This window comes from Passer montanus, unplaced genomic scaffold (genome assembly GCF_014805655.1).
Source record: "Passer montanus isolate IOZ18808 unplaced genomic scaffold, ASM1480565v1 scaffold2, whole genome shotgun sequence".
NCBI lineage: Eukaryota > Metazoa > Chordata > Aves > Passeriformes > Passeridae > Passer > Passer montanus.
In genome coordinates, this window is record NW_024366591.1 from 12,529,229 (window position 1) to 12,555,851 (window position 26,623).

Sequence of the window (26,623 nt, forward strand, 5' to 3'; positions counted from 1 at the left end):
TCTAATTTAAACAGAACAGTATTTTTGTTACCAAGTCAGGACTAGGGAAAAAAAAGAAGCATTTTGTTTAGGTACATCTATTACTTATATATTAACTGCATCACTTCACATGTGTGCCATCACTGACAGGCAGGACCAAAGGCAGCCCAGCTTTGTGTCTGCAGTCTCAACAATGTGACCTCTCATTCTGAGCACTGTCATGATGAACCAAACCTGTGACACTTCCAGAGCCACAGACCCCAGCTGCCACACTATTACAAATGCATTTTATTCCTCTGTGATGCTGCCTCCTTATGTTTTATATGGATAGGATGTGCACTATTGAAAAAGCTTTTACCTTTTGAAGTCTGCCTCATGAGTCCTTTCTGGTTCTTTCGGAAATTCTGCCAAAAAAACTTATTTTTCTTTTTCCAGTCTGCTTTCCCTAAAAGGAAAGTGGAGTGGGAGGATGAGGGGAAAGGGAAAAATAATTTTAGAAAGAAACATTAGTTAGTAAATTCCAGAGACACTTTCAAACATTACATTGTTTTTTTAAATCAGAAAGAATAAAAAAAAGTCTAATTTTCAGCTTTTCTTGATTTATTCCATACTAGAACTATTTTGATTTAGCTATTTCAGCGCAATTTTATAATTGCCACTGTTATAGAGGATGGAGATAAGCCAGTAACTTAGATATTTTGAATTATAAATAAAAAATATTTTACATTAATTTTGACGTCTGTTGAGTTGTTAATGCCAAGTCTGGAAGTGTTTTTGAAGTATTTTGTTGGTTTGTTCTCTTTAACTGAATCATAATTATGCAGCCTAAGCCACAACCCAGGTAAGTGATTTTCTAGTATATCTGTGCATATCTATCAAGAAATGAAATAACTAACACACATACGTTCTGCTACTTGGCAGATGAGATCACGAGCTACACCTGACTCTTTCTCTCTGTATGCCCGGACTGTACAAGGGGCTGGGTCTCCATGTCCATAAGTGCCAGATTTCCATATGGATTGATGACCTCAAAGTAAATAATGTGCTCTAGAAAGAAAAATGGGACCTAGCTCAAGGTGGGGCATATATATCTGTGTTCTGTTGAATTAACCAGGGCACATGCTATAAAGTTTATGCCACCTACAAATGAACACACTGTGCCAGATGTGGCAGAAATGCTACTGATAAAGAGCTATTAGTATTTAAGATCTTGCCCTGGATGACCTAGAGCTTCCTGACTCTCTGAAATACTGCTTAAGTTTAGACTGTGTGGACATGTCCCTAGAATAGCATTAAAAGGAAACAAAAAAGAAAAACTTCCCAAATTTGTTTTTCTTTTCCAAAATGCAATTTCAGAAACAAAGAAAGAGACTCTGGCATGACACAAACAAAAATAACAAAGAACCCCCATTATTTACTGGTGATGGTTATTTTTGGAATACAAAAGGAGAGGCTAGCAATGATCTAACATGCAAACATTTTCAATTCAATATAACAAGTCAAAAGATGTGTATTTATCACATGACAATGCTGGCTCGGCAGTTTTAGTGATCAGTGAGACACTCAGCATCAAACTGAAAGCTGCTGAGACTAGCCCTCCACACACACAAATGTTGCTGACTTCTGCCAGCTCTTCACATCCCAGCACAAGCAAAACTCAAAAGCTGTTTAAGAATTCCATAGGAGTATCAAATAAAATGAAATATACTGACCTACAGAGCCTTCTTCTGAACTTGATTTATGAATGGAGAGCCTAGGACACAAAAGAGAAATGGACTTATTGATGCAGGCTTTTCACATTTCAGGGGAGTTGTCTGGTTACAGTAAATTATAGTTTCCAAACAATATATCATGAGCTGTTTTCTCTTCCCTTTTCTCCCCAACACAGCAAGTTGGAAACAAAAACTGAATCTACTGGTCTGACCACAGTAACTGAGTTTTCTTCTGAAATGTGCCTTTTGTGACCAGCATAAAAATATATATACTGACAGAAACCAACGGTTAAGGCAAAGGAGACCAAGGATTCCTCAGAAAAACAATTATTCACATTGTTTCCCCACTCGCATTTGCAAAACAATAATTTTGCTGCCTTAGAAACTGTGGAATCGGGATGCTGCACTTGTTTAGCTGTACATCGATTTTCAGCCTATTTGGTTTTTGTATGACAATCTGTATAAGTATGTGCTCACTACACATCCAGAAGCCACCATGTGGAAGACAGCAGTAGAGATTTAAAGACAAAGTGGAGAAAGTTTGTCCAGATCCTATGAAATGCAACCATAACTGACTGGAGACTACAACTTCTCCCAAATCTCTTCTGTGTGCTTTCTCACCAGTGTATGCTCCCTTCCTCAAAAGCTAGCTGGAGGGACTTAGCCAAGGCCAGCACATGGGCTTTACAAACAACTCACTAAAATAGCAAATACATCTTTTGTTCTTGGTCTTTATGTTCACTGAACCAGTTTTCCAGAAAGGATTCCAACTCAATGCCAACAGTTCATTGTGGCATCTCTGATGAGACAATGTCACTCCGCTTCACTGCCTTTTTTCTCTGTCTGCATAAATGGAGCTAACAGAAATTACCAAACCTTGCATTATTCTTTGAAGCCTTCTTGTGGGAATTGCCATTTAACCACACTGCAGCAAGGCAGTGAAATGACTCCTGCCAGCATCAAGGGCTCTGCTGGAGGCTCCATGTGCAAAGCATCACTGCAGCATCTTTGCTACGGGCTCAGACCCGTGACACGCCAGTGTCCCATTGTGTGGTGGCTGTGCCGCAGCCATGCAGGACGGAAACACACAGAGCACAGTGAACCAAGGAGACCTCAAGCCAAATTGTCTGCTGAATGAGGCTATATAATAACACACACACGACACACTCTTGTTGCTGTCCACGCACATCGCCTGCACGGGCTCCTTTAGCTCTCTCAGACCCCAGCAGAGGGCAATAAAGAGTTTCTGATCAATTCACTAAACCACTTGAAGAGAAACTATAGTTCAAGCCAGGTCGGTGTTTAGAAGAAACAAGCAATTACTGGCCAACATCTTAAAAGCAGGAAATACATGCGCATCAATTTGCAAAGGTATCATTAAAGGGGAAACGAGACAGTACAAAGTTTCAGTGTGATTCAGTAATTCATCTAGACAAGGAGGGTCTGGAATAGTGAAGCTCTGAAATACAACCTCTTTAAAACTCAGACTGCTCAGAAATTTAATCCAGCACAAACTGCAAACTAATTGAGGCAAACAAACTTCAAATTTTTAGTGCACCAGGAGGAGGGAGACATTTATTGTCTTCCTTGATGGTGTTTACTCTTGAAGGGGAAAAGTCAATAATATGCTGGCAAATGCTAAATTTTTAAGAAGCCCGGTGAAAGGTGAAAAATACAAACTCCATACTTTCCGGATAAAAATTTCCAGAAAAAGCCCTTCGACAGCACCAGGAATCAATCCGGACTCTTTGAAGTAAAGTTCTCAGCAAGTATTTTTCTAAAAAGGTAAATCAGATTTAAAAAGTACATGGAGTTGTATATGGAGATTTTTCTTTTTATGAAAGCCAAGCTCTGTTGGAACTGACAGAATTAATCCCCTACATGTTTTGCAGATGAGCATGGACTCCACCCATTAAGCAGTTATTCTATTTATTTTAAATTAATTTAGTATCCATGAAACGTACCAAATCACTATCCTTAGAAAATTAAATCTGTTAATGATCAGAACTCTGCCTCACTAGTGAAATCACCCTTGAAGTGGAGAGGCAGTCACTTGTGCTCTGTGGCCTTCAAATCCATTTTTATCCTTTTCTTCTCTTGCACAGTTGCCAAAAACGATGCAAGTAAGCAGCAGGTGTAGCAGCAACATTTGTGATGTCGACATCTGCTCAGTATGAGTTAGCCTGAGGCCACCAACTCATCATAAGCCGGCCTCCAAAGACGGGGAAGGGCAGTAGGAGCAAACATCTGACACGCCCAAACCAGAGGGGGAGAGGAGAAAGGCAGGATCCACAGCAAGCAGACCACCTTCTCGTTTATAACTGATTTAAGAACTATGCTGAGTTTCATCAGAGGATGCAAATTCCAATTATCATTTCACGCATTCCTTCAAGAGGAAATCTTCCATGCCTGGGCTGACCTTGAAAATGCTAACAGCTGCTCTGAAGAGATGGAAATGCCAACAAAACTTACCACATAGTGCCTGATAAGGCATTTGCTTTTTAGTTTCACCCGACAATTCTGATGCTTAAAAATCGTCAGTGAAATCAATCAAGCATTTTACGTCCTAGATGGCTGGTGAAAAATTCCAGACTACCTTGGTGTCGCTGTATGTTTGATTTGCAAATTGCACTCCCTCACTCTGTTAAATCTGCAGCGCTTCTGTGAACGTGCACTGAAAGTGATGTGTGATCTTCCATTCATAGACTGATAACTTGTACTGAAAGTTAATGATGCAGTGACACTTGGCAGAAGTTTCAGCACTGTGTGTCTGAAAGGGAGCCAAATGCCATTACTCCACCATGGAGGCCTTCATTTTTGTTGTGGTCTGATGTACAACTTCATTAGTAAGCTTTCACATGAAATGTACTCTGTCACTACATAAAGCAGAAGAAATGTATGGGTATATGTTCACACAATGAAGAACAAAACAAGATTTACAGCCAGAGGGAAGGAGTATTTTCTTATCAACCCATAATCTCTGGAAGTGGGCAGGAGATGGGGTCAAAACTTTAATTAATTAATCTCACAAATCCAAAACCATCTCTAGGCCAGTACTTTGTGCCTCTTTGAGTCAAAGTGCTGAAGTAAACAAATGAGAAAAAACCTCACAAAACCCAAAACAGAAATGGAGCTACTTTTGAGAGTACTCAAATATTACTGCCTTACAGAGTCGATGGGTTTGAGCAGAATTTAGTAAACTACATCAGGCCACTCAGTGATCAGTGACACAAAATTTAGTAGCAACAGCTGGAACAGAGAACCTGGTCCAGGAACTCGTTGATTAGAAAGACTGGCTTAACAGAAATGAGTTTACATTCAACATGAAAGTGTTCAAGTACCCAAACAAGACAGACACAAAAGTCAGTCTTTTAGATGCTGAAAGTCTGCAAATGACAGAGTACCTGGGGATATCAGGTGGGAAAGGATGACTGAGAAAAAACCTACATATTATTCCTAAAAGGCATAAGAATGGAAAATTCCGATGGCATTATGAAGAATATGAAGAACAAATATATATAGGAATGGCTGTACAACCATCATTATTCATGCTCAAGAAAGATAAATTCAAACTAGATATGGTTTAGAGAAAGCTGTTAGGATAGCTAGGGAACTGGACAGCTGATCTTACAAAAGAAAGCTAGAAAGTTTTGCCTGTCAAATTGGAAAGCTGCAAGAAGATTAACTTACTGCCTATTAATTAATCAGGCACAGGAACAAACAGACACATGCTGGAAAAAATTAGAACAAATAAGCTAACATTTCCTAACTATTTGGACAAACTTCCAACAGTAGGCAGAGAAAGGGAGAACCAACTTAAAAAACTTAACTGCTTTTACAGGAGGCTGCTTGAAAGATAAGAGACCAGACCAGACATCTTAAACAGACCAGACGAGACATCATCATAAGGATTGCCTCTGGAGGGCACTTTTGGTTCTTGTTTTGCAGCCTGGGGGCTTTGTAAGAGCAATGTCAAAGTAATCTAAAATGGTCTCTGAATCTATCTTTCCGTAAAAGTGCTGCAGTGAGGATAACACTGTTACACCTAAGCAATACCTTTGAAACCTGGAGGTGGTGTCCAAAACTTGGTGGGCAAGGAAGACCCAATGCACACATTTGGGTCACAAGCCAGCTAAGCCTGTCTGATTATTAAGACTGGTTTTAACTAGCTAGAGCTTTCCAGTTAACTCTTGACTGATTCTGATCTCAGACAGAAAAACACTGGGGGCTAATCTTTCATAGAGATATTACGAGACACACAGTGCCCCAGGAACGTGCTGGTACTCCACAGAGCTGGAAATAGAAACAAATGACACCATGCGCTGCTTTCATGAATGTGCCTGTTGATTTTTGAAATCTCATCATTCTCAAAACAGAACAAATATGGGAACTGAGAATGATGGGCATTTATATTTTAAATGCAGATGTGCTTTAACAAATGTCCATGTCTTATTTATGGGCCATAAAATCCACAGGTGCATAGCGCCATATGATGATGAAACTGCTACTGTTACCATCTTTGATAAACTGACAGTGCCCCTCTTATTCCTTACCAATGATTATTTATAGTGCTCTGTGGAAAATGGTTTAGATGGGATTTTTAGTATATGAAATTTATGCATATTCAGAGCGGTGAATAAACCAATGCAAAAGCCCATGCTGGCTCTGCTGCAAAGCCATTTGGTTATCTGTGTGCATTAGAAATGGCCCACTTACATAATTAGTATGAAAAACTGACAGACTTGTAACTGCTCCTGACTGAATACAAGGTAATTTATCTAACTGGAGCTGGCACAGGGAAGAAAATGGGGTCTTTGGTATTTTTATCAAATTTGCATGAACCTGAAGAGAAAGGAGGCCTGCAAGGTTCTGACCTTGCTGGCACCAGTGTGAGAAAGGGATGGAAAGCAAAGAGGTTTCATTCAATTATCTTCTCATTAGGTTTCCATAGCAATGGCTCTTTAAGCAGGTCAAAACTTTCTCAGTGGAAACAAACACTGAGCTGCTTGTGGGCCGTGCGTGTGTATGTGTACTCTGTAGCATCACCAGCACGGGAGGCACCACACCGCTCCTGTGGGCTCGGTCTGCGGACAGGCAGCAGGCAGATGGGGGTACGCCATGTATTTAACAACAGAATACTTGCTCCCAGCCAGGGGGCAGGTAATTGCCAGCTAAAAACTCTTCGAGAGCAAAGAGCAGGGCCCAACGCTGCAGGCAATGCTTCCCTCCTCTCTGTGTACTGCTCACTCTGTGCCATCTCAACTCGCTGTGACAAGTCAGACTTTCTCGTGAAATGTGCCCTTCATACTTCCTTGTACAAATTACCAGGCTTGAAATCTTCTTCCAGCTGCTCAAAGGCGCACTGGTTTCTCTCCTCACGTGTCCCAGACAGCGTTTGGCTGGCCTCTCACTCCCATTGTGTGGGTTATTGTGGGAGTTTCCTGCCCTACTTCTCTTGAGGAGGCTGTTTAAAGGCAGCATGAATAATTTGCCTTTGACTAAATCAGGCCTCAAACAAGTGAAAACAGGGCCATACACATTCACCCATTTTTTCAATTCCTGCAAGGACAGGGTATGAAAAAAATATATCTTAAGCTCAAACATCTCAAGTAAAAAAAAAAAGCCCTTACTACTTCTTCTTCCAATATTCTTTTCCATTTTTAAACTATGCAAAAGGAATAATTTCTTCTCTTAGCAATTAAGTGCAGCCTTTAGCTACCTCAGTTTGGGGGATTTATTTGTTTTTTGCTTTGTTATTCTCAGTTTGTGCCCTCTCTCTGCCTTACATACTCTTTCAGACCTGCACTCCTCTTTCTTCAAAGGTGAGCTTACAAACACCTGCCAGAATTAATCTGAGCACTCTGAGAAGTTGCCAGAATCTACACTGATAGAATTTAAAGCCCCCCATCGATGACCTGGAGGGATGATTTAATAACCTCCTCCACTCAAATCTTGACCTGCATTTTGGATGCTGCAGGGAAAGAAGGAATCAAGTGTTAAAAGCTACTGGTAAAGGCCAGTAGATGAGTGTAAAGAATTAAGGGGGCAGAATTGAAGCTTGGATCAACCCTTCTTCAGCTTTCACTGAAAACCATCATGAAAAATAGGAACACTGAAATGCAGGCTCTCTCCCAGCCTTAGGCTGATACTGAGTTCCAGTTTATGTCATGGCTGTACTGTGGTACATTCATTGCAAAAAATTCTTAAAAACAGATTCAGTCAATTGCATCTCCTGCAGTGACAACAGATTCAATGCAGATAGCACCACTTGATAAAGCCTGAGGAGCCTACAGCCCCTGCCATGACATTCCCAACAAGCCACGAGAGATCTGGCCAAACTGCAGGAATGGCACGCACGAGTGGCTGGGCGCATCCTGCACACACACGGGTGACAGCCATTCTCCCTCAGGAGCAGCTGCAGCAGGGAGCCAAGGTGCAGCTGCCAGAGGCACAGCAGCTCCCCCACGCCGGGGGAATGCAAAGCCCCTGAGTGATGGTGCCCTGTGTCACCTGCACCCCACACACGCCTGCTTTTCTCCTTCTGCCTGACATGTATGTTTCAGGCCAGTTCCCTGCTCTGGCAGAGTCTCAGATTTAGGTCTTGAGTATCACAGGGTCAAGAACGTTTGAACTGCACTGAGCCACAGCCTGAGGCGTACAGCAGGATGAATTGTGGCACTTGATATGAAGGGTGACCATTTACTGGTCAGGAGTGCACTTGAGTGGTACAGATCAAGAAAGTGGAGGTGATCACACAGGAGGTGACAATTCGTAAGACCCACTGTCACACAAAGGTGGTGGGAATAGTGAAACTATTACCTCATGCACTGTTTTCATCCTTTCTTTCTCTAGCAACTGTTAAAAAAATATTAGCCTATAAGAATGTCTGTATCTCATCCTATTTGTATGCAGTGCTCCTGAGTCTCTCACCCACTTCCTTTTCTTTCCCAGCAGATCTCAGATATACCACATCTGAAACACAGCCCAAACGCTGATGGAGCAAACAGTGACAGCAAACAGATCTATTTCCAAAGAGGGAAAACACATAACTTCCTTTCTGCAACATCCCCCCAGTTCTTCTAAAAACAGGATGAGAGTCAGGATGCAGAAGCCTGAGTTCAGGGGACTGGGTTTAACCTGGATTTCCTGGCAAACATGCAGAGCTCATCAGTCTGTCATGTAGACTTGAATGCTCAAAAATGGGAACAGGCTAAAAGCTGGGTTACATTGTTTAAATGCTCTGTTTACAATTATGAGAAAACCCTGCTCAGTCCCCTATCTGAGTAAACATCCTTGGGGTGTTGCCATCTCTTCGAAATAATAGGAATTGTATATACAATACATCTCCAGATGAACATGGTATGGGATCAGAGAAGAAACAGTAATTGCTAAAGAACACATTTACTGCATGTTTTCTACACTAGTGATTCTTCTAGCAAAAGCACAAGTCAGTGTGTCTGTATAGAAGCACCTGTGTTTCTGGGGAGATTTTTGTTTAAAATTAATAATATCACTGTTAAAGATGCTGTTGCCACTCTACTGAAGGCACACTGAGAAACAGCAAAGTTACACCACAATTGTCAGCAAGACCACAGTTTAGAAGATGGAAATCTTGGAAAGGGCAGAGGAAAGTGAAATTTAGTATTCAAAGAAGAAAGCTACAAACACCTCATTCCATGCTCTGAATTAGTTGCTGAATATGACATGACTTACAAACCTGGCAAACTGTTTCAATTTACTGAAGAAACTCTGGCAAGGCCAAAAAACCAGAGCAGTTGTGAAGCAAAGCTTGAACAAACATGACTTTGTTTTCTGTTGTTTATGGCGAGCTTTTCAGGCCACATCAGTACCCTTGCTGTTATTCACATAAATCTCAGAGGGTTTTGCCTCTGAGTGAAGATTTTTCTTTCTTTGTCAGAACCAATCAAACAAAAGGCATATTTGGTAGGGCATATATAACACCGAGCAGGATCACATACACAGTGGGTTTTTTTGTAGTTTTATCTAATTAACAGGAACAGTGTTGCTAGCAGCAGCGGAAGGTAGTATTGCCCCAAATGCCTTAGGGGGTGGGGGGGTGACGACAATGACTCACAGTGACAAACACTTCTGCTTCCAGACCCATTTAATCCCTTCTGCCTGCCTATAAATTCTGCTGCTGCTCATCTGTGTTGGAGCACATCACTCACTAGACAGATGCTCGTTGAGCAACTTGCTGGACTGAGGGCACTGACTAATTCTGCACTGACTTTACACCAGACTGGGCAGCAGGGTTAGTAAGACCCAAGGCAAGACTGAACACACACTTCTTGACAACACAAACAGGATTTTTTCCTACCACAGACCACCAAGCTCAATCTGTTTTCAATGTGGTGTACAGTGGAGCCTGTTGGCCTCTCCCTCCCAGCTGAGCAGCACAGAAAAGGAAAACCAACTCAGGTTAAAGCAAACATTGCTCTTCCCAGGTTTCCTCAAAGCTTCTTTCTGTCTGGAATGTCTAAACTCTGGCAAATTAAACAACCATCCAGATGTGTTATTTTAGACTTTGGTAGCATTAAACTGTAGGGTGTGCAGGCAGCAGTGTTGGGTGAGGGCTCTACTGAGAGTGACCATATTCCAGCCAGACATTTGCTCTCTTCTTATTTTAGTATGGATTTTTCCTTGGGACTGCCCTTATTTTATAAAGCAACCTGCTCAGAAGATCAGACCAGAGTCAACTCACTTCACCCTAGGAAAACATTTGTATTTTCAATATGTAGAATTATAATTGTTCTTGGATAAGCTCTTACTTGTGGAAGAGTACTCAGAAAACCACTTTTTCCAGCTCCTGAAAGTCTGTTGAAAGACTTTTGAACAAATCTTTCCTTTTGTCCCCCAAATCTTTTGTGAATATGAGAAACCAATGTACATCTGCATCAAGTTTCATATTTGGCAAACTAGTCCTCTTACAAAAAAAGAAATTTTGTAGGAGGTTTCCTACACATCTTTCATGCAGCATGAGAGTGACATAAAAACTGTGTCCCCAAAGGGACAAGCTTCCATGTCTAGTAGTATGCCCATACAGAGAATTCAGATGAAAGCCATATACTAAATAGCACAAAAATCCCTGGGGTCAACACAACATCCTTCCCTGAAAAATATCAAATTCAGCATGTTAGTAGCAAATACAGGTGTATTGGATGGGCTTGAACTGGTCATTCAGATCAATTTTCTGAACCCTTCCTCCCTGGAAGGGGCAATTTCTGTGAGAATTCAGCCTTCCAGGCTAGAGGGGTGAAGCCAACACTGATGTGGCAGGCTGTCACAAATAGACACAAACTTGTATAAATTCAGGTTTCAATAGTTTGTACAGTATTGAGTAGATACAATTTATTATTTTCAATACCTTGTCCAATTATCATGTGTCACATGGCCTTGCTTCTTATTGTGCAAGTATCTGGCACAACCTGTCCTGCACCAGTTTCATATATATGATCAGGTTAATCACATACACGGTTCTACAAAGCCTCAAATGGCACACTTCCATTCTTGAAAGGTCCATAAAAATCACATGTCCCTTTCATCTGAACGAAGACAATATAATTTCCTTTCAGTGAGATAAATGGGCTGTCTCAGAGGAGTCACTCAGGAGATTTTTTTGCTGATACTGTCTTCTCTCTAAGTTATTTGTGGTAGAACACCTACATAGAGGCACAAGTCAGGAAGCTGGTTAGAACTGGTAAGTGGAGTCTTTTCTCAGTTGAGTGCTGTCCTCCTTCAAGAGCTTAATTTCACTATTACCTGAGGTGAGATTATGATATTTACCCATGGTTAAAGTGCCTTGAGGCTGAGAGAGAAATTGTATGATTATAGGATAACCTTGCAGGTTTACTTCCCAGATTACAGTTCCCATCTACTTGGCACTTCTGGTTTCATTACAATGTTGGACAGCCACGGATCCTTCAAAGATTCTTTTCCATATGTGAGTATCGGAAGCACAAAGTATTAAACCCTAAGACTTCTAGGCCTTCTCTTTTACCACCATGTAATATAGGGACAGTGATGGTACACAAGGTAATTCACCTTATCTGTCTTAGGTTAGCGAGAATAAGGTAACTCATCCAAGGTAATTCACCTTATCTGCCTTAGGCTGCTTTGAAAATGAGCATCTATCTCAAGCAAACCCATCTCTGCTTTTCTCTCTGACTGATGAAGCAAGAGAAGGAACCCCTCTCTCACGTTCTGAGACCTTTAGCATGAATCAACTTCCAGACAAGCCCAAAAGAAGACCCTAAGCAGTTGTTCACTACCATAAAACTGACTTCTATATGGTCAGTGCCCAGCAAAATCCCATACACTGCATCCACCAAGGATGGCTCTGGGACTGACAATCCTTCTACTGAACAAACAAAAGCAAGAAACCTTCCTATTACTGCCCAGTGATGAATCACTCGAGGATATTCAAATGTGGGACTGTAAAACCTTACAAAAGTACATCCCATCACAAATAGATGCCATGTAGTCCCTCTGAACTCGTCCAGCTGGCACTAGCCCATGAAGTGCAGGCGATTGGACATAGTGTGTCAGTTGTCTTCATGCTACACTGCACGTTACCCTCAGCAGCAGGGATCCAAGACCTTGGGATCAAAGGAAGGAGGCACAGAAAACAAGCACACACATTGCAGCAGGAGGTGACAGTAAACAGAAACCCTCTCAGTCCTCACAGAGCGGTTTTCATTAAGGACGCTAAAATTAAAGCTCCTTTTAACTTGATTTTAAGTACTTCATGCCTTCGGCACCTTCTTCAAAAGCACAGTTACAAACTCAGGAGTGCACAGGAAAAGGAACACGATGGAAGTCTGTAACTCTCCCTTCCCCTCACCTATCGTTTTTTGGCTGAATTTAGGTCTAGTCAAAGAAAGTAATTTTTAAAGCAGGCATAATTTGCAGAGAATGTGAAATCTCTGATGTTCCTGAGAAATGACTACCAGTCATCTTGGTGTATGCACACCGCAAATGCTCAGAGAAAAGAGAAAAACCCAAAATAATACAAGTCCAAAAGTAAGGAAGAGAAGGAGCAGATTCCAAACCAGGTTTCATTCATGGTGTCTGGATCTGAAATCTAAGTACATAAATACAATCTAAAATTAATTTATTCCAAGGAAAAAGAAAACGTACCAAATTCCCCCTCCCTCCTTTCTCACTTCCTGTGCCTTCACTTACTTTCTTTCCGTGTCAGGCGTTGATGCGGTGCTGCTGAGACCAAGTGACTCCTGCAAGAGAAGACATGCAGCACTGAGAGCAGACACTAGAGAAGCTTTTAACCAATTTATGCAGAATATCAAATCAAAGAACAAACAAACAAAACTTGATGATCAAAATCTAAGTGCTTACCTCAATCTGGGATCGCAGCTGTAGAGATGTGGGGCTGGTATCAGGTTTCTCCTAAAACACAACAAATATCAAGTTAATTAAATATCCAAACACCAGAAAGAAGAAATATGAAGGGGAGAAAAAGGGAAAAGAAAGTAACAGAACCAAGAACTATTTAAAAAACAGTTCATACAGGAAACATTAACTACTCTAAAAAGAACTGCTTTCAGGATGAATTCTGAAATAATCCAGTAAAACAGCTAATTTCATACTTATTGCAGAATACAATAAGTAAAGCTGCCAGACAGAAATCATTCAAAACAAAAGAGAAAGAGGGGTATTTTGTTTTCACTAGATCACCACACAATTTGTTAGATAAGTTCAAGTGCAACTTCAAAGAAATTACCTTCGGGAAAAATTTGGCATTAAAAGAAAATTCTCCGAGGGAAAAAACACCGAGAGGATGCAGATACCTTTCATCGAGACCAGCTTCTCACACAGAAACATGTCAACAGTATGGAGTTCAAACCACTTTTGTACAAACATCTAGGATATAACCATCTAGTCCAGAACTCAATTATCCAGGTTCCCTTTGCAGTTGATGGGGAGACACAGAAACTCCTACAGAACAACTTGCCTGACAGGTTTCAGCTACCTCAAGTTAGATGAGGGAGTCCCACTGGTGGTATCTAACTGAAGACTGCAAGCCAACTGCTTAAAAGGCATGCACTATTAACATGTCTAGCTGAAATTAGTGGGAAAACTCCAGTTAGAATGGAGGAAGATAATACAGTCATCAGTACTGATGACTGTATCAGTATCAATCAACACTTTGTTGGTTGATTGTCACATGAAATCATGGGGTAAACTAGTTATTCCTACTTTATTCTCAGCTGGCCTTAGCCCTTGTGAAGTTATTGCAAAGTGAATTCCATAACCTACTAATCACAGCTGGGTAAGCAGTGGTGTACACGCTTCAAGAAAATTTAAAAAAAAGGACATGGATTTGTTTCTCAGTGCTGAAGGACTTCTTGTTCATGCATTCCTCAGCCTACATGTAAAACTCTTATCTCTGTGAAATTGTATTTCCTATTTCCATTGTTTACACGAAGGGTGACAAAACATTCTTGGGATTTAATTAAAAAAAAAAAATCAGACACAATTTTCTGGAAATGCAGCCTTTTAATACTAAACAGGAACTTACTACTGACTGCCATGAGGTGGTGTTGGACCACCCCGCTCAGGAAGTCTGCAGGATCTGGAGTAGCAAGGATCCTGCTCTGCCACCACACAACTGAGTCAGCTTGCATGGCAGGCCACAGGAGCCAGGGAGGGCACAGGATGGCTCATGGCCATGTCCTTGCTCGTGTGCAAGGCTTACACCAGGTCACTGCCCGGCAGGGGGACTTTGCCTGACCATGCATTGTCTGCACATCTGCTTTTGCTGATTTTGTAGCACAAAAAGGGAAATGAAGTCCTTGACTGAAAGTGGACATGAAAAGGCGATCACGTTCACTTACTGACAGATCCAACAGGACTCCTCTAGTCAAGGAGAAGCTGGACCAAGGCCAGGGAAATTCCAGAGATGTTCACAGATAAGAGAAATGAAGCTAGCAACTTGGCACCAGGCATCCCTCTCTTTCTCCCCTAGTTCTGTCAAAATGGAATCTAAGTTTCGCACCTGGAAAAGGCGGCAGGCACATGGCTGTGAATATTCCTCAGATACTCTTCCAAGCCCTGCCTAGCTCTTTGCAAGGAGGGAGAGAAAGACAAGCTCCATGATGCAAACACTTGCCATTCATGAGCACCTTATTTGTCCATACTCTGCTGCACTGATGAGAAAAGGAACATTTTATCAGTTTTATGTTACAGTTTCAGTATGCCAGTCAGGAGAATCCACCATGTCCCCAACAAGGCCTTTAGATCCCAAGTTCCTGATGATTTATCTGCTGTCTTCAAAAGCTGATTTGCTTCAAGTGTTTTGGGTTTTTAATTTTTTTAATATAGTAGTTTTGTGTAAATTTTGTAACTGCTTGAGCAGTTGCTCATGAAGCCTGAGACTACACTTACATAAAAAGTTCCTACTTTCAGCATAAAACTACTCAGCTGAACAGTCAGCTGCATCCCATGTAACCAAATCCTAAAAAACCTGACTGTATTTACTTTCTCTTTTCTCATTTGCTGTCAAGCTCACCCTGTTAGAACAGGACCTGTTTTATAGGACCAAGATGACTGCAGAGGGCAGAAGCAAGAACAACTTTCCTCTCCCTCCTCCAGAGCACTACTTCGCAATGCTGGAATGCAAAACACCTGATAGTCCTACACTGTTATGATTAATATTCCTACCTGCCTTTCCAGCAGAATGGTATTTTTTTCTATTGCTATTTACACAAGAAACAACAGGAAAATACTTGGGGAAATAGTACTCTCAACTAAACTTCTGGCTTAGACCTGTATCAGAGATCATAGAACTTTCATCAGCTTTAAGCAATTTTATTTATTTTGGTTAAAATCCATTAAACCTCACATTAAACCTCGCTTTAAAATCCACAAGTTGTGTTGACTTTAATCCATCAGGATCAGGGCCCTTTTTTACCATAGACTAATTCTAGAAGGTTGAGCAAATATTGTACTGTTGGCATGCTCTCTATACATGCTATATGATCTTTTCAGAAAATATTTTTAAAGGTTAGTTTCATTGAAGTATATCTTTCATCCTTCTGAGCCAAAATTTAAAAATGAAACCAAGGATAGCATGGGCTTATAGAAACAGTGGCTGCAGTAAGAGACATCCCTAGCCTGCATTTCCAGACCTCTTGTCTAGACAAAGCAGGCATCAGAGCAATAGGTATCTTCTGTGCGAGCAGCCTTGCTGCCCCAGAAAAGTGCCCTCTACATGTGCCCATAAAGCCTGTCTGAGATGTACCAGAAAATTCATATCACCTACATGCTACACAGTGCTCTGAAGAAACCCAGTGATCTGAGAAAGTATCTCATCAAGTGCACATTCCTAAAGCCACACTATTAAATCCAGTGTTTCCCAAAGGTGACTGATTAACTTGCATTGTTTCTGGATTTAAGGGGCCCTAAGCAGGGCACCTGTCCTGTACCCAGAACTGTTGGTGCATATTGCATTTGTCCAATACACTATTAAAACCAGCAATTAAGACCTGAAGATTCTGGAGAAACTGAGATGGCCATAAATGGTATCCAATCCCCAGGGAACACATTAGATGGGAAGTGAACAGTGGCTTAGCACCAGCTTGTCCAGCTCCCCTGCAGGTCCAAGGTCAGCATAGCATAGAATCTCAAAGACTGATAATAAACCCAGGAGGAAGTATTAAAAAATCAGTAATGTTAATATCCTGTAGAATAAGCCCACTGAATTTAAACTAGGGATTCCTCCATCAAGTCACTTACACCTGACTTAAAACAATCTCATCTTGCAGAGGAATTTTGTTCTCCCACCTTTTGTTTTCCCATTTCTTAGCAAGTCCTAATAGGAGTCCCATTTCCTTCCTTTTGCCTCCTTCATCCAAAGCCAGTATCATCCACAGGATGGGCACAGGACAAGGTCCTGAGGTCCTGGCAGAAGCTCTGATCAGGCAGCTGGAGAAAGGGATGGATGTCAGACCTTGCACTGCCCAGGAACTGCCTGGTATCACCAACCCTTCCGCACTGTGGGTGCCACAGAGAGTGACACAGAGCCACACTGGTGGCACCTTGGGAGCTCTGGGGCAGAAGTGCAAGTTGGAGAAATGCTTTTTGCAAATCTCTTGTTTTGGAAGAAAATGTAGTAGTAAGCTTAACAAGCAGGATTTGTAGCTTACACTTCAAACCTTTAACTGTTTGCCTTAGGGACCAAGAAAGAAGTTTCCTTCGCAGGTAGCTTTTTCTGTCTACTTTGTGAATGAATTTATGTGATCATTTGCATACATTTTCTTTTCAAATTACGGCAGGGTTCTGAATATTGTGATTTTGGTTTTATATACTTTCCTTGCAAGAATCTTCGAAACAGTTTTGCAACCATTTATGAGCTAAGTCTGAAAAAAGCAACTGTGAACAGAGTACAAAGCACAAAACACATGGGAAAGAAGCTGAAAAACCATTTCCGGACTGGAATGGCAGGTTTTGAATTCATGAGGGACTTTTCCTTCCATGACAACTTCAGTTCACTTGTTCTGTATGTAATGTAACAAGTAAAAGGCATATCACAGCCTATCTGAAGGCATTGCTGTTCTGCTCCTGAAATAAGCAAGCATAGCAGACAAGAGCATCTGAAAGGAAACTTGGTTACCCAGGGTATGGCACATTCTAGGGGGAATGTGCATATTTTAATTACTCAAACATTAAGCCACATCTATGCTCCACACCACAACTTTAGGAAATTGTATTCATTGAATTAATCCCTTCTAATTAAAAATTCATGAACCTCTTCACAATTTCTGCCACAGGAGCTGTATCCATTTGAATCATAAATTTAAGCACTCCGCTGCAGATCCCAAGACAGGATACATCTCACTGTGCAGACAGAAAGTATGCAAAGTGAGACTCCGATAAGTGCTGGGAAAATACAGTGACATAATCAGTAAAAAGGAGATGGGTAAAAGGCTTACAGATGTACAAATAATTTTATGAAGCCATTTCAGCAGGTGTAAATAAGGTGTATATAGAGCAGAAAACTTCTGTTAGAGAATTCTGCCAATCCTTCCCCCAATGTTTTCTCTCTTTGCTCTGAACATGCATTGCATGTTCTAGTCTAGCTTCTAAAATTATTAAATGAAGATGTATCTGAAAGACAGCAGAGCACTGAAGGCTTGTAAGAGTTTGATTTACTTTGAAAGCAATAATTCTGCCTGGAGTCCTCCACCACACTGTATTTCAGCCTCTGCAGAGGTGCTAGGGAAGAAGCAGGGAAGCCCCTCTAAAATGACAGTGCCGGTATGCAGGTAGGTAATGGAAATTGCCTATGAGTCACTAGATGTGAGCTACAGGTCAGAATAAAGAAATAAAGAAGACCTATTCCTGTGTCAACCACCTCAGCAAGTGTTTGAGGGAACTAATAATTCAGTGAGTTTCCAGTGGTACAGATTAGTTAAAGTCTCATTTTGAGTTTGAAACCACAACCTCTGGACCATCCCCTTAGCTGTTTCAGCGAAGAAAGAAGATTTTTCTGCACCATTGCTCTTGCACATTAGAGCCTGAGCTGACACATGCCAAATGATAACATCCTGCAGCAGCAGCAAAATTCTGGATCAAGGAAATGAGTTAAACAGAATGCATGGTTAAAAAAAAAATTAAAAAGATAAAAAAATAAAAGAAAAAGAAATTTCAAACAATAAATACTTCTAGCACAAAACAAAAGTCCAAGTGTCTCAATGCCTCACACAAAAGTGCAGACAAAGGTAAACACTTAGCTTAACTACTGATGAAATGCAGCTTCAGAGAGAACACACTGATAGAGTATTCACATCTCTGCTTTTAGAATTGGAGAGGGAAGAAATATCCTGCCTCTCAGCTCTATGTAAACACCAAAATCTATCGAACCTAACACATCTCAGGGCAAACACTGGACCCTCTCTCCCCCATTTGCCAACAATGAAAGCAGAAGGATTTTTTTCACCCATCTAAAATACTCTGCATTCAACACTGAGGCTGGGACGCACAGGGCCGAAAAACATTTCACAATGATTTTGAAAAACATAATTCATTAGCAATTACAGAGAAACTGCAGGTTTTGTAAAGACATCTAACATAAAAAGTGAGGCAATGCTAAGACGTAAATTCACTTGTAACAAACAGAAGCAGAGTCTAGAAAAATTACGGCATAAACACAAAAAAAAACCTCAATAGAAATGGCCTTCAGAGAAAGGAAATGAAAGTCGATATGGGAACACAGCATTCTGCAGCAGAGAAATCAAATACCTTCTGATCAATTTTCCAAACAAGATGAAGCAAGCCCAGAACTATGGCAGCTATCTTTGTGCTAAAACCATATTAATATAAAGGCCAATATGTGATTGAGACACAGCAGGTCTTTGATTGATGCATTTTGCACTTGTTACTCAAATGGTACAATACTGAAGTGTTCTTGTTGCTGGCAGGAACTGCCTCTGTACTAGAGCTCTTGCTGGTATAAAAAGATGAGTAAGACCTGCCAGCTCTGCCTAAAAGTCCTTACATTAGTCAGCACTGATTTTTATTGTACAGGTAAGGCTAAAAAGAACTTCTGTGAAATAATGTTGGAAAACAGCAAAAGACGTGGGCTTCCAGGGAGGACTTTTAAGACAGAGTGGTTTTGGCATCAGGAATAGCTGTAATGTTTCAGTGGAATGAATAAACCCTAAACAAACCACATCAAGAATGGTTAAATGTGAAGCCAGAGGACTCAGGATGTGACACAGACAAGGGAGGCATGAGGTAAAGCCCAACTGGATACTGCCCAAATGGGGCCCTTCTTGTTCAAGAGCTGACAATGGGCCTGGGGAAGAGCCACCACTTCCCCCAGTGAGTGCATTCTGTTCTGTGGGAAAAGCACAACAAAAGGAAGAGAGAAAAGAAATGAATAAACAAACAAGCAAATAACAGTTTGCTACAGGGTGCTCTGGGGTAGGAACAGTCTGGTCAGATTCCTTACCCAGGTGCTGCTCCTCTGGCAGGACAGCTAATGGCAGTGTGCTGTACCATGGCCTCAATCACCTCCTGAACCAACATCCACAGTTAATGAGGAAAGCAGCACCTCCATGAGCCACACAGCCACACGTCCCTATCACCAGCACCCTGCAGCCTGCTTTCTGTAACTGTGGGGCTAGGAATTTTGAGTGGTTTTGAAGTGAAGCACTCACTGATAAGATGAGAAAACAAGCACGAGGAGCTCTGTACCATGAAAGCCATGGCTGAATATGGCAAACCTCTTTCTGAATACCAATGGTCCCGATTTGTTTTTATGTGCTCTTCAAGTTCAGGCCACCTATTCCTAAGAATATCCTAATGATATTCTCCATTTCTCTAAGTAACACTTTTCAGATCTTAACAATTCTTCATTTTCATGTACACAAAAGATTTCTATTAAGATTATTTGCAAATTTCTCAATTTCTCTTCAGTGTTTCCATGAACAACAAAAAATGTATTTTCTTTTTGAAAAGTGGAAAGAAAAAGGAAAGCTTAGACTTAAACCAATACCTCCAGGAAAACTTCTACAGCCATGCTATAAATCCTTTCAGACACACCATGAAAACAGATGCTAACACAGGTGCACTGTCATATTTGTATTGACACTATATTTGTGTACATGCATGCCAATATCCATGTTTCAAGAGCATGGAATTTCAGATGATCTATACTGCAAATGAATAGAAGCTTTTGTGCTGGATTAATCAATATGCTCAAGGCTCAGGGATTCTTATAAAATGGGTTGTTACCATAATACTGATGACTTTTTGCAAGTATACCTCCATTCACATAATCACTATGATAGCTAACATTTAGAAACTATATATTGCTTTTACTTTATGTTGTACCAAACAATAATTTACCAAGAAGATCAGAAACTAAGCTGACTTTGAGTTACTTAAAAATCCTGGTAAAACTGATGAGGAGGTAAATCAAGAGAAAGCACTGATCATTACGAGACCTACAAATGTTTTTTTTACTACAGATGTATAGAGTATCAGCAATGAAGCCCCCCATTTCAGGGGGAAAAAATGCCAACATTTTGCATTAATTCCATTCTGGGAAAGCAGTGATTTGCTTTACTTTGTTAAAAAGGAGACAGATTTTTAAAAAAACATAAAGGTTATGTAGTGGAAAACAAAGGATATTTTAGTTTTAAACTTCTCCATACTTTTTTTTTTCTTCTCTAAATTATGACAAACTGATAAGCTTTGAAAGGCATTTTGTGTATGGAACTTCCATCATACAGTCACTGCAAAGTGCAGCAGAATTAGACAGCTCTCTCAATTTTTTTTTTATTTCTTGAGACCTCACACTGCTGAGACTTGAACCCGAACCCAAGTACACGTAAAAAAGATTCTACTCTTTCTGCTAGGTTCTCTAGCTGTAGAAGGCAAACCCAAAATTCAGAACTCAATAGCACTGTGGGCAGTGGAAGAATCTGGCACAACCCTTTTTTTCTACAACTGCTGCTCTTTGGACTGCTTGTGGCTGCTATCAGTTCCTGCTCTTCAGAACTCCTGACTTCCTCTTCCTTCATAATCCTCTAGAAAAACCTGCACCTACACCCACGTTTCCACTTGTTAAAAGTCTGTTTGTATAGATGTGCATATACCTGCTCTATGTTATTTTTTACCATGAAAATGATCCCTTCAGAGCATGACTAAAGCCCTTATTTAATTCAAGAAAACCTATTTAAGACTTTCCCACACCCAGCACAGAATTTCTGAAAGTTTTTGTGTTATTGTTCAGGAAATGGATTTAACTTTGAACTTTTTAGAGAAGTGAAAGAATCCAGTAAAAAACAAAACAAAAACCCCCAAAACCACAAACAACACAAAACCCCCCTAAGATTACAGAAAAAAATCCCAAACCAACCCCACCAGGAGAAAGAAGCAACAGAACCATGTAACAGAGTTGTGCTGAGTCAAGACCTGAGTCACATTATCCCTTGCAAGTAATCTTATCACGAGACTGTGCCCACATGCACATTTACTGTTTTTCTCATCTTTCTGTGAAGAAATTCAAACAGCCTACTGTTGCATCTTTTTGTGCAAAAATAATTACATCAAAATTATAAACATTTGGGCAAAATAGATTCCTGCTTTCCAGCTGACAGTAGCACTGTACCTCTGTTTTCCTCTTTCAGAGGTTAAAAACATCAACAGCTGCTAGCTCAAAAAAGCAGACATCCTGAACTCAGGTCTTTGCTGGCAGTAAGCCTTGCAGCCCAAGCCCATCCATTCCTTAAGGCTGAGACTGGGTAAGCCCTTTCTGCTGATTTGCACTATCACTTTAATTTTTTTAGTTCAGTTCAGTTCCCCCTTAGTGATTTCTATGTTCATCATTTCACGAGAGGACCACAATTGAAAAGCTGTAATGACGTGACATATTCTGTATATTTCAGGACTTAAAACCATGCAGAGATGGTGGGGTCTGACCCCCATTTCAGCCACTTTGACAATGAGAAGGGCAGGAATACAAATTAGAAAAGGTTTTGAAAAAAAATTTCTATCAGACCAACTTGTATAAGCATATTGGGAACTAACTTTGATGACATTTGTTTATGACAAACTCATTTAGAAGAAACAGTTTATTTCAGGATCCTATTTAAGAAGGCACTTGAAGCAGGAAAGAAACTGGTCATACTGGGAAAAGTTTTATCATAGATACACATTTTTAAAATCTTAGTTTTACAACCATTTCAAAAAGCAGAATAAATGTACAACTTGAAATCAAACTGGTTCTGTTTAGCAGGTTGATATGTGAAACTGAACACCTGAAAATTAAGACTAATTCCCTAGAGCTGGGCACTGCACTTCTTGCTCTCAACGTGCATAAACACACTCCAGGAATGTGAGTGGGTGAGGAGAGAGAGACAAAAGTTGATAGCTGGATGCTAACTTCAAAGTCATCTACAAAGTGAGAGGAGAAATTAATTTCTTGAACAAAAGAACTGAAAACAAATTAATCATATTAATGCAAAAAAAGGACTAGACCACAAATTGCTAGTCTATACTTACTCATTCTTCCTGCTATAAAAACTACCTTTGATAAAAGAACTTTTAAATTAGCTGTTCTCTCTTTACCTTTGAAATTGAAGCCTGTATTTGATGGATGCTCTGGGCCAGAACCTTACTTAAATCTTCATCACTGGTCATCACATGATCATTATTACAAAACTAAATTTCAAATCAACTCTGATGCTCTAAGTCATCATGGATGGAAGACTGCTCCCATCTGAGGGAAAAATTATTATTGAATACCATTAGACTATCTGGCACAATTTGGTTATTTACACAGAAGATTTGCAACATCTCTATTTGAGAAAATGAAGAAGTAATTATTGCCTTCTACACATTCATAATAAAAATCTTTATCTACACGACTACTGATAGAAATAGTCTCCGTTTTCCGTTTGCATTTAAAGTAAGACTGGGATATAAATTCATATGCCACAGATGTAGTAGTTAACAGGAACAGCCCCAACTGGAGGTACAGCAAATAGGAGCCTTGCTCTATAGGATTACTGCTGCATGCTTTGCTTTGAAGGGTAATGGTGCGACAGTGACATCTGACAGCTCCAACACTAGTCAGCACAACTGCTGGAAAGGGGTTAAATTAAAGGCTTCAATCAGCCATTATCAGCTCCTGCTGCTGGGCTAGGCTCCAGCCCAGCTGCAGAGCTCCAGCATGTTTTTGAAAAGCTCAGCTGTTCTGCTGAAGACACACAAGTGGGCTCCTGCCACATGACCAACAATTGGGGTAGAAGGTGGGGTTTGCTCTGGCACACAGGTCAGACAGAAGAAAAGTGCTTAACACAAGTTTCAGTGATTCTTAAATCTGAAGGGTAACAAATATGGATTTTGAGGCTCCATCAAGGAGCTGTAAAATGCTCCTTTCTTTGTTCAAAGCAGGAGGAGCAGAGATTTTTCCCCAGAAGAGGACAGTGGAGGCCAGAACCCTCGCGGTAAGATCGGCTGGTGCAGCCCCTGGACCTGACTGCTGCTCCTTCCAGCCCTCCATCGCCCCACTTTCAGGCTAGCACAGGCTGGCAATGCACAGCTTTGCTTTGCCTTGTTGGGTTGTTATGAAACATGTGGTTATCCCATCACAGACTGATTGAGGGTCCTTTCCCACCTTTCCCAACAAAAGGCCAATTGCTGAATGATGAACAAACTTAGTACCAAGAATGTATGCAGAGCAAAAATGACACGTGCTCGCTGCTTACAAAGCATTTGAACCTCCACAAACATCCATCCTTCAGTCACTACAGATAACTCAGGCCAGAGGAATCTGCAAAGAAAGCTGCCACCACTGTTCCAAGTAAATAATCTGTAATCATTATCTACAACTATTTACTGCAGAATTAAGAGTGCTGCAGCAAAGCCTTACAAATTATTCTCTTGTGTAACGTTTTCTCCTTGCTTATTCCTGAAATTGCTCCTGAAGCAGCAACTACAACAGATTTCTTCCCAAGTTCCACTTGAAACTTCAGCCTTTTTCTCCACCACACTTTGGGTCACACTTGACTTTAAGAGGGATGCACAGAAGTAGCCTTGCAGAAACAAATGAAGCCCAAGTGCAGGGCAGACTTGCACTCCAAGAACCACCCACAGGTTTTCAGTGACACAGTCTGTACAAGCAGCACTTGGCACTTCATTCCAGCAAAGCCTGTACAGCTTTGCACTCCCTCATGCACCTTCTTTTTCCACTAATAACCATGTTTTACTGTTAAAGGAGTACTGCAATCACAGGTAATCAAATTATGGCATTAAAAAGGCCAGCATACTTTGAATTTTTATAACATGTCTTTCAAACACACATGGAGCAAAACAGAGGCCTCAGAAATTAATAACTGCTTTTGTTCAGAGGTCCATTCAAAACCCTGCCCCTTTGCTATTAGCACTAAACAGTGAACTAATGCAGACAATCCAGCAGCACAAGAGTTGGCCAGAAGTTACAGCAATGTCCTGATGAAGTAGGCAAAGCTAGGACATTAAGGGAGTAATGCCTCACCTGTACTGCTTCAAATTCTCTTCACTATCCCACTGTAGGGGAGTGAATAAGTGGCTGTGTGGGGCCTTATTGCCAGCTCGGATTAAGCCACAACCATCCTTCTTGGTGCCCAACCATCCTTCTTGGTGTCTTGCAGGGTTCAAGATAACAACAGGTTTGACTGGAATGTGCTAGATTGAATTTATAGCTGTAATTACTGATTAGCTATTAATTGGCAGGTGCTTGTCAGGAGCCTTGCCTGCCTGACTGTGCATTAGAGTCCAGTGCTCATTAGTGGCTGGTTGCTGCTCTCCCTGCTGCTGTGCTGCTTTATCCCCTGGCTGTGCTGTGCCTGGAACTCTGTGACAGCAGCAGCAGCAGCGATGTGCCGGCTGGCAGGCGCCCAGGGACCCTCTGTGTGCCTGTGCTGCTGGCCTGGGCTGGCTGGGACTGCTGTGGGAGCTTCAGCCAAAGGGACCTGACCCAGGGAGGGGTGCACGTGGGAGCAGTGGATCTGTGTCAGTCAGGACAAACTGGAAGTGCCTGTGGCTATGTCAGTGCAGCAGCAGGAACCTCTGAAGGGATGGAGGCCCAGGGATAAGTCTGTGCTGCAGCAGGTGGATACTGACACATCAGTGCCTGTGGATAGATCTGTGCTGGAGCACCTGAAAGCCTGTGGCCGTGGATAATCCCACATGAGAGCAGGTACTCCTCTGGAAGCACTGCAGCCATGGATAAGGCTATGACAGAGCAGGTTTATTCCTGAAGGGGCTGGGGCTGTGGGTAAGGTCACACTGGAGCAGATGCACCTCAAAGTGACTGTGAACAGGCCCATGCCACAGCAGCCGCAGCCCCAAAGCGACCGTGGCTCAGAGATAAAGGCTCTGCTTGGAGCAGGCATAGCCATACGGGGCTGCAGTCTGTGGGTAAACCCTAGGCAGGCTAGGAGCAAGAGGAATGTTCAATGTTATGGTCTGGCTCAAAGGGACAAGGGGCAGAGATTTTAATGGATATCGGTTTAAATCACTGTAACCCATGATTTGGGTTCATGTCAGAGCAATGGCTACCCAGAAATTCCACACACCACACCACTTTTCCGTCCTCAATAAATTCAGTGGACATTTATGGATATTCTACAGGCATAGTTCATAAGCTTGGGGAAATAGTATCTGTCTATTGTATCAAGGGATGAGAAGGGGGTGGCAAATAATGAGCATGTATTGGATACTGTGGTACCTGAGAATGATGTAAATGGTAACAAATGCAGAGTGGAGAATGTGCTGGTTTTGGCTGGGATAGAGTTAACTTCCCTCACAGTAGCTAGTATAGGGTTCTGTTTTGGATTTGTGCTGGAGACAGTGTTGATAATTCAGGGATATTTTTGCTATTGCTGAGCTGTGCTTACACAGACTTAAGGCCTTTTCTGCCTCTCACCAGCAAACAGACTGGGGTGCACAAGAAATTGGAATGGGACACAGCTGGGACAACTAATCTCAACTGATCCAAGGGATATACCATATGGTTTCATGCTCAACATAAACAGCTGGGGGAAGAAGGAGGAAGAGGGTAGGGACACTAGGAGTGATGGCATTTGTCTTCCCAAGTCACTGTTACAGATGATGGAGTCCTGCTTTCCTGGCTGAACACTTGCCTGCCTGTGGGAAGGAGTGAAAGAATTTCTTGTTTGGCCTTGTTTGTGTGCACAGCTTATGTGTTACCTATTAAACTGTCTTTATCTCAACCTATGAATCTTTTCACTTTTACTCCTCTGACTGGCTCCCCCATCTCACCAGGGCAGGGGAATGAGTGAGTGGCCGTGCTGGGCTTAGCTGCCAACTGGGGTTAAACAACAACACATTGAAGTGCAGCAAGAGCAAGCAAGCTCCACATTAATTTAAAGTCAATATAA

General features: G+C 41.4%; 1 protein-coding gene across 1 annotated transcript in view; it reads right to left on the minus strand.

Moving 5' to 3' along the window:
• The window catches only part of LOC120501343 (SAM and SH3 domain-containing protein 1-like), a 532,792-nt gene that overhangs the window by 47,422 nt on the left and 458,747 nt on the right, over window positions 1-26,623 (minus strand). Inside the window, 4 exon segments of the mRNA XM_039707483.1 lie at window positions 338-424; window positions 1,692-1,732; window positions 12,894-12,943; window positions 13,065-13,115. Coding sequence (XP_039563417.1) covers window positions 338-424; window positions 1,692-1,732; window positions 12,894-12,943; window positions 13,065-13,115 — 229 coding nt within the window.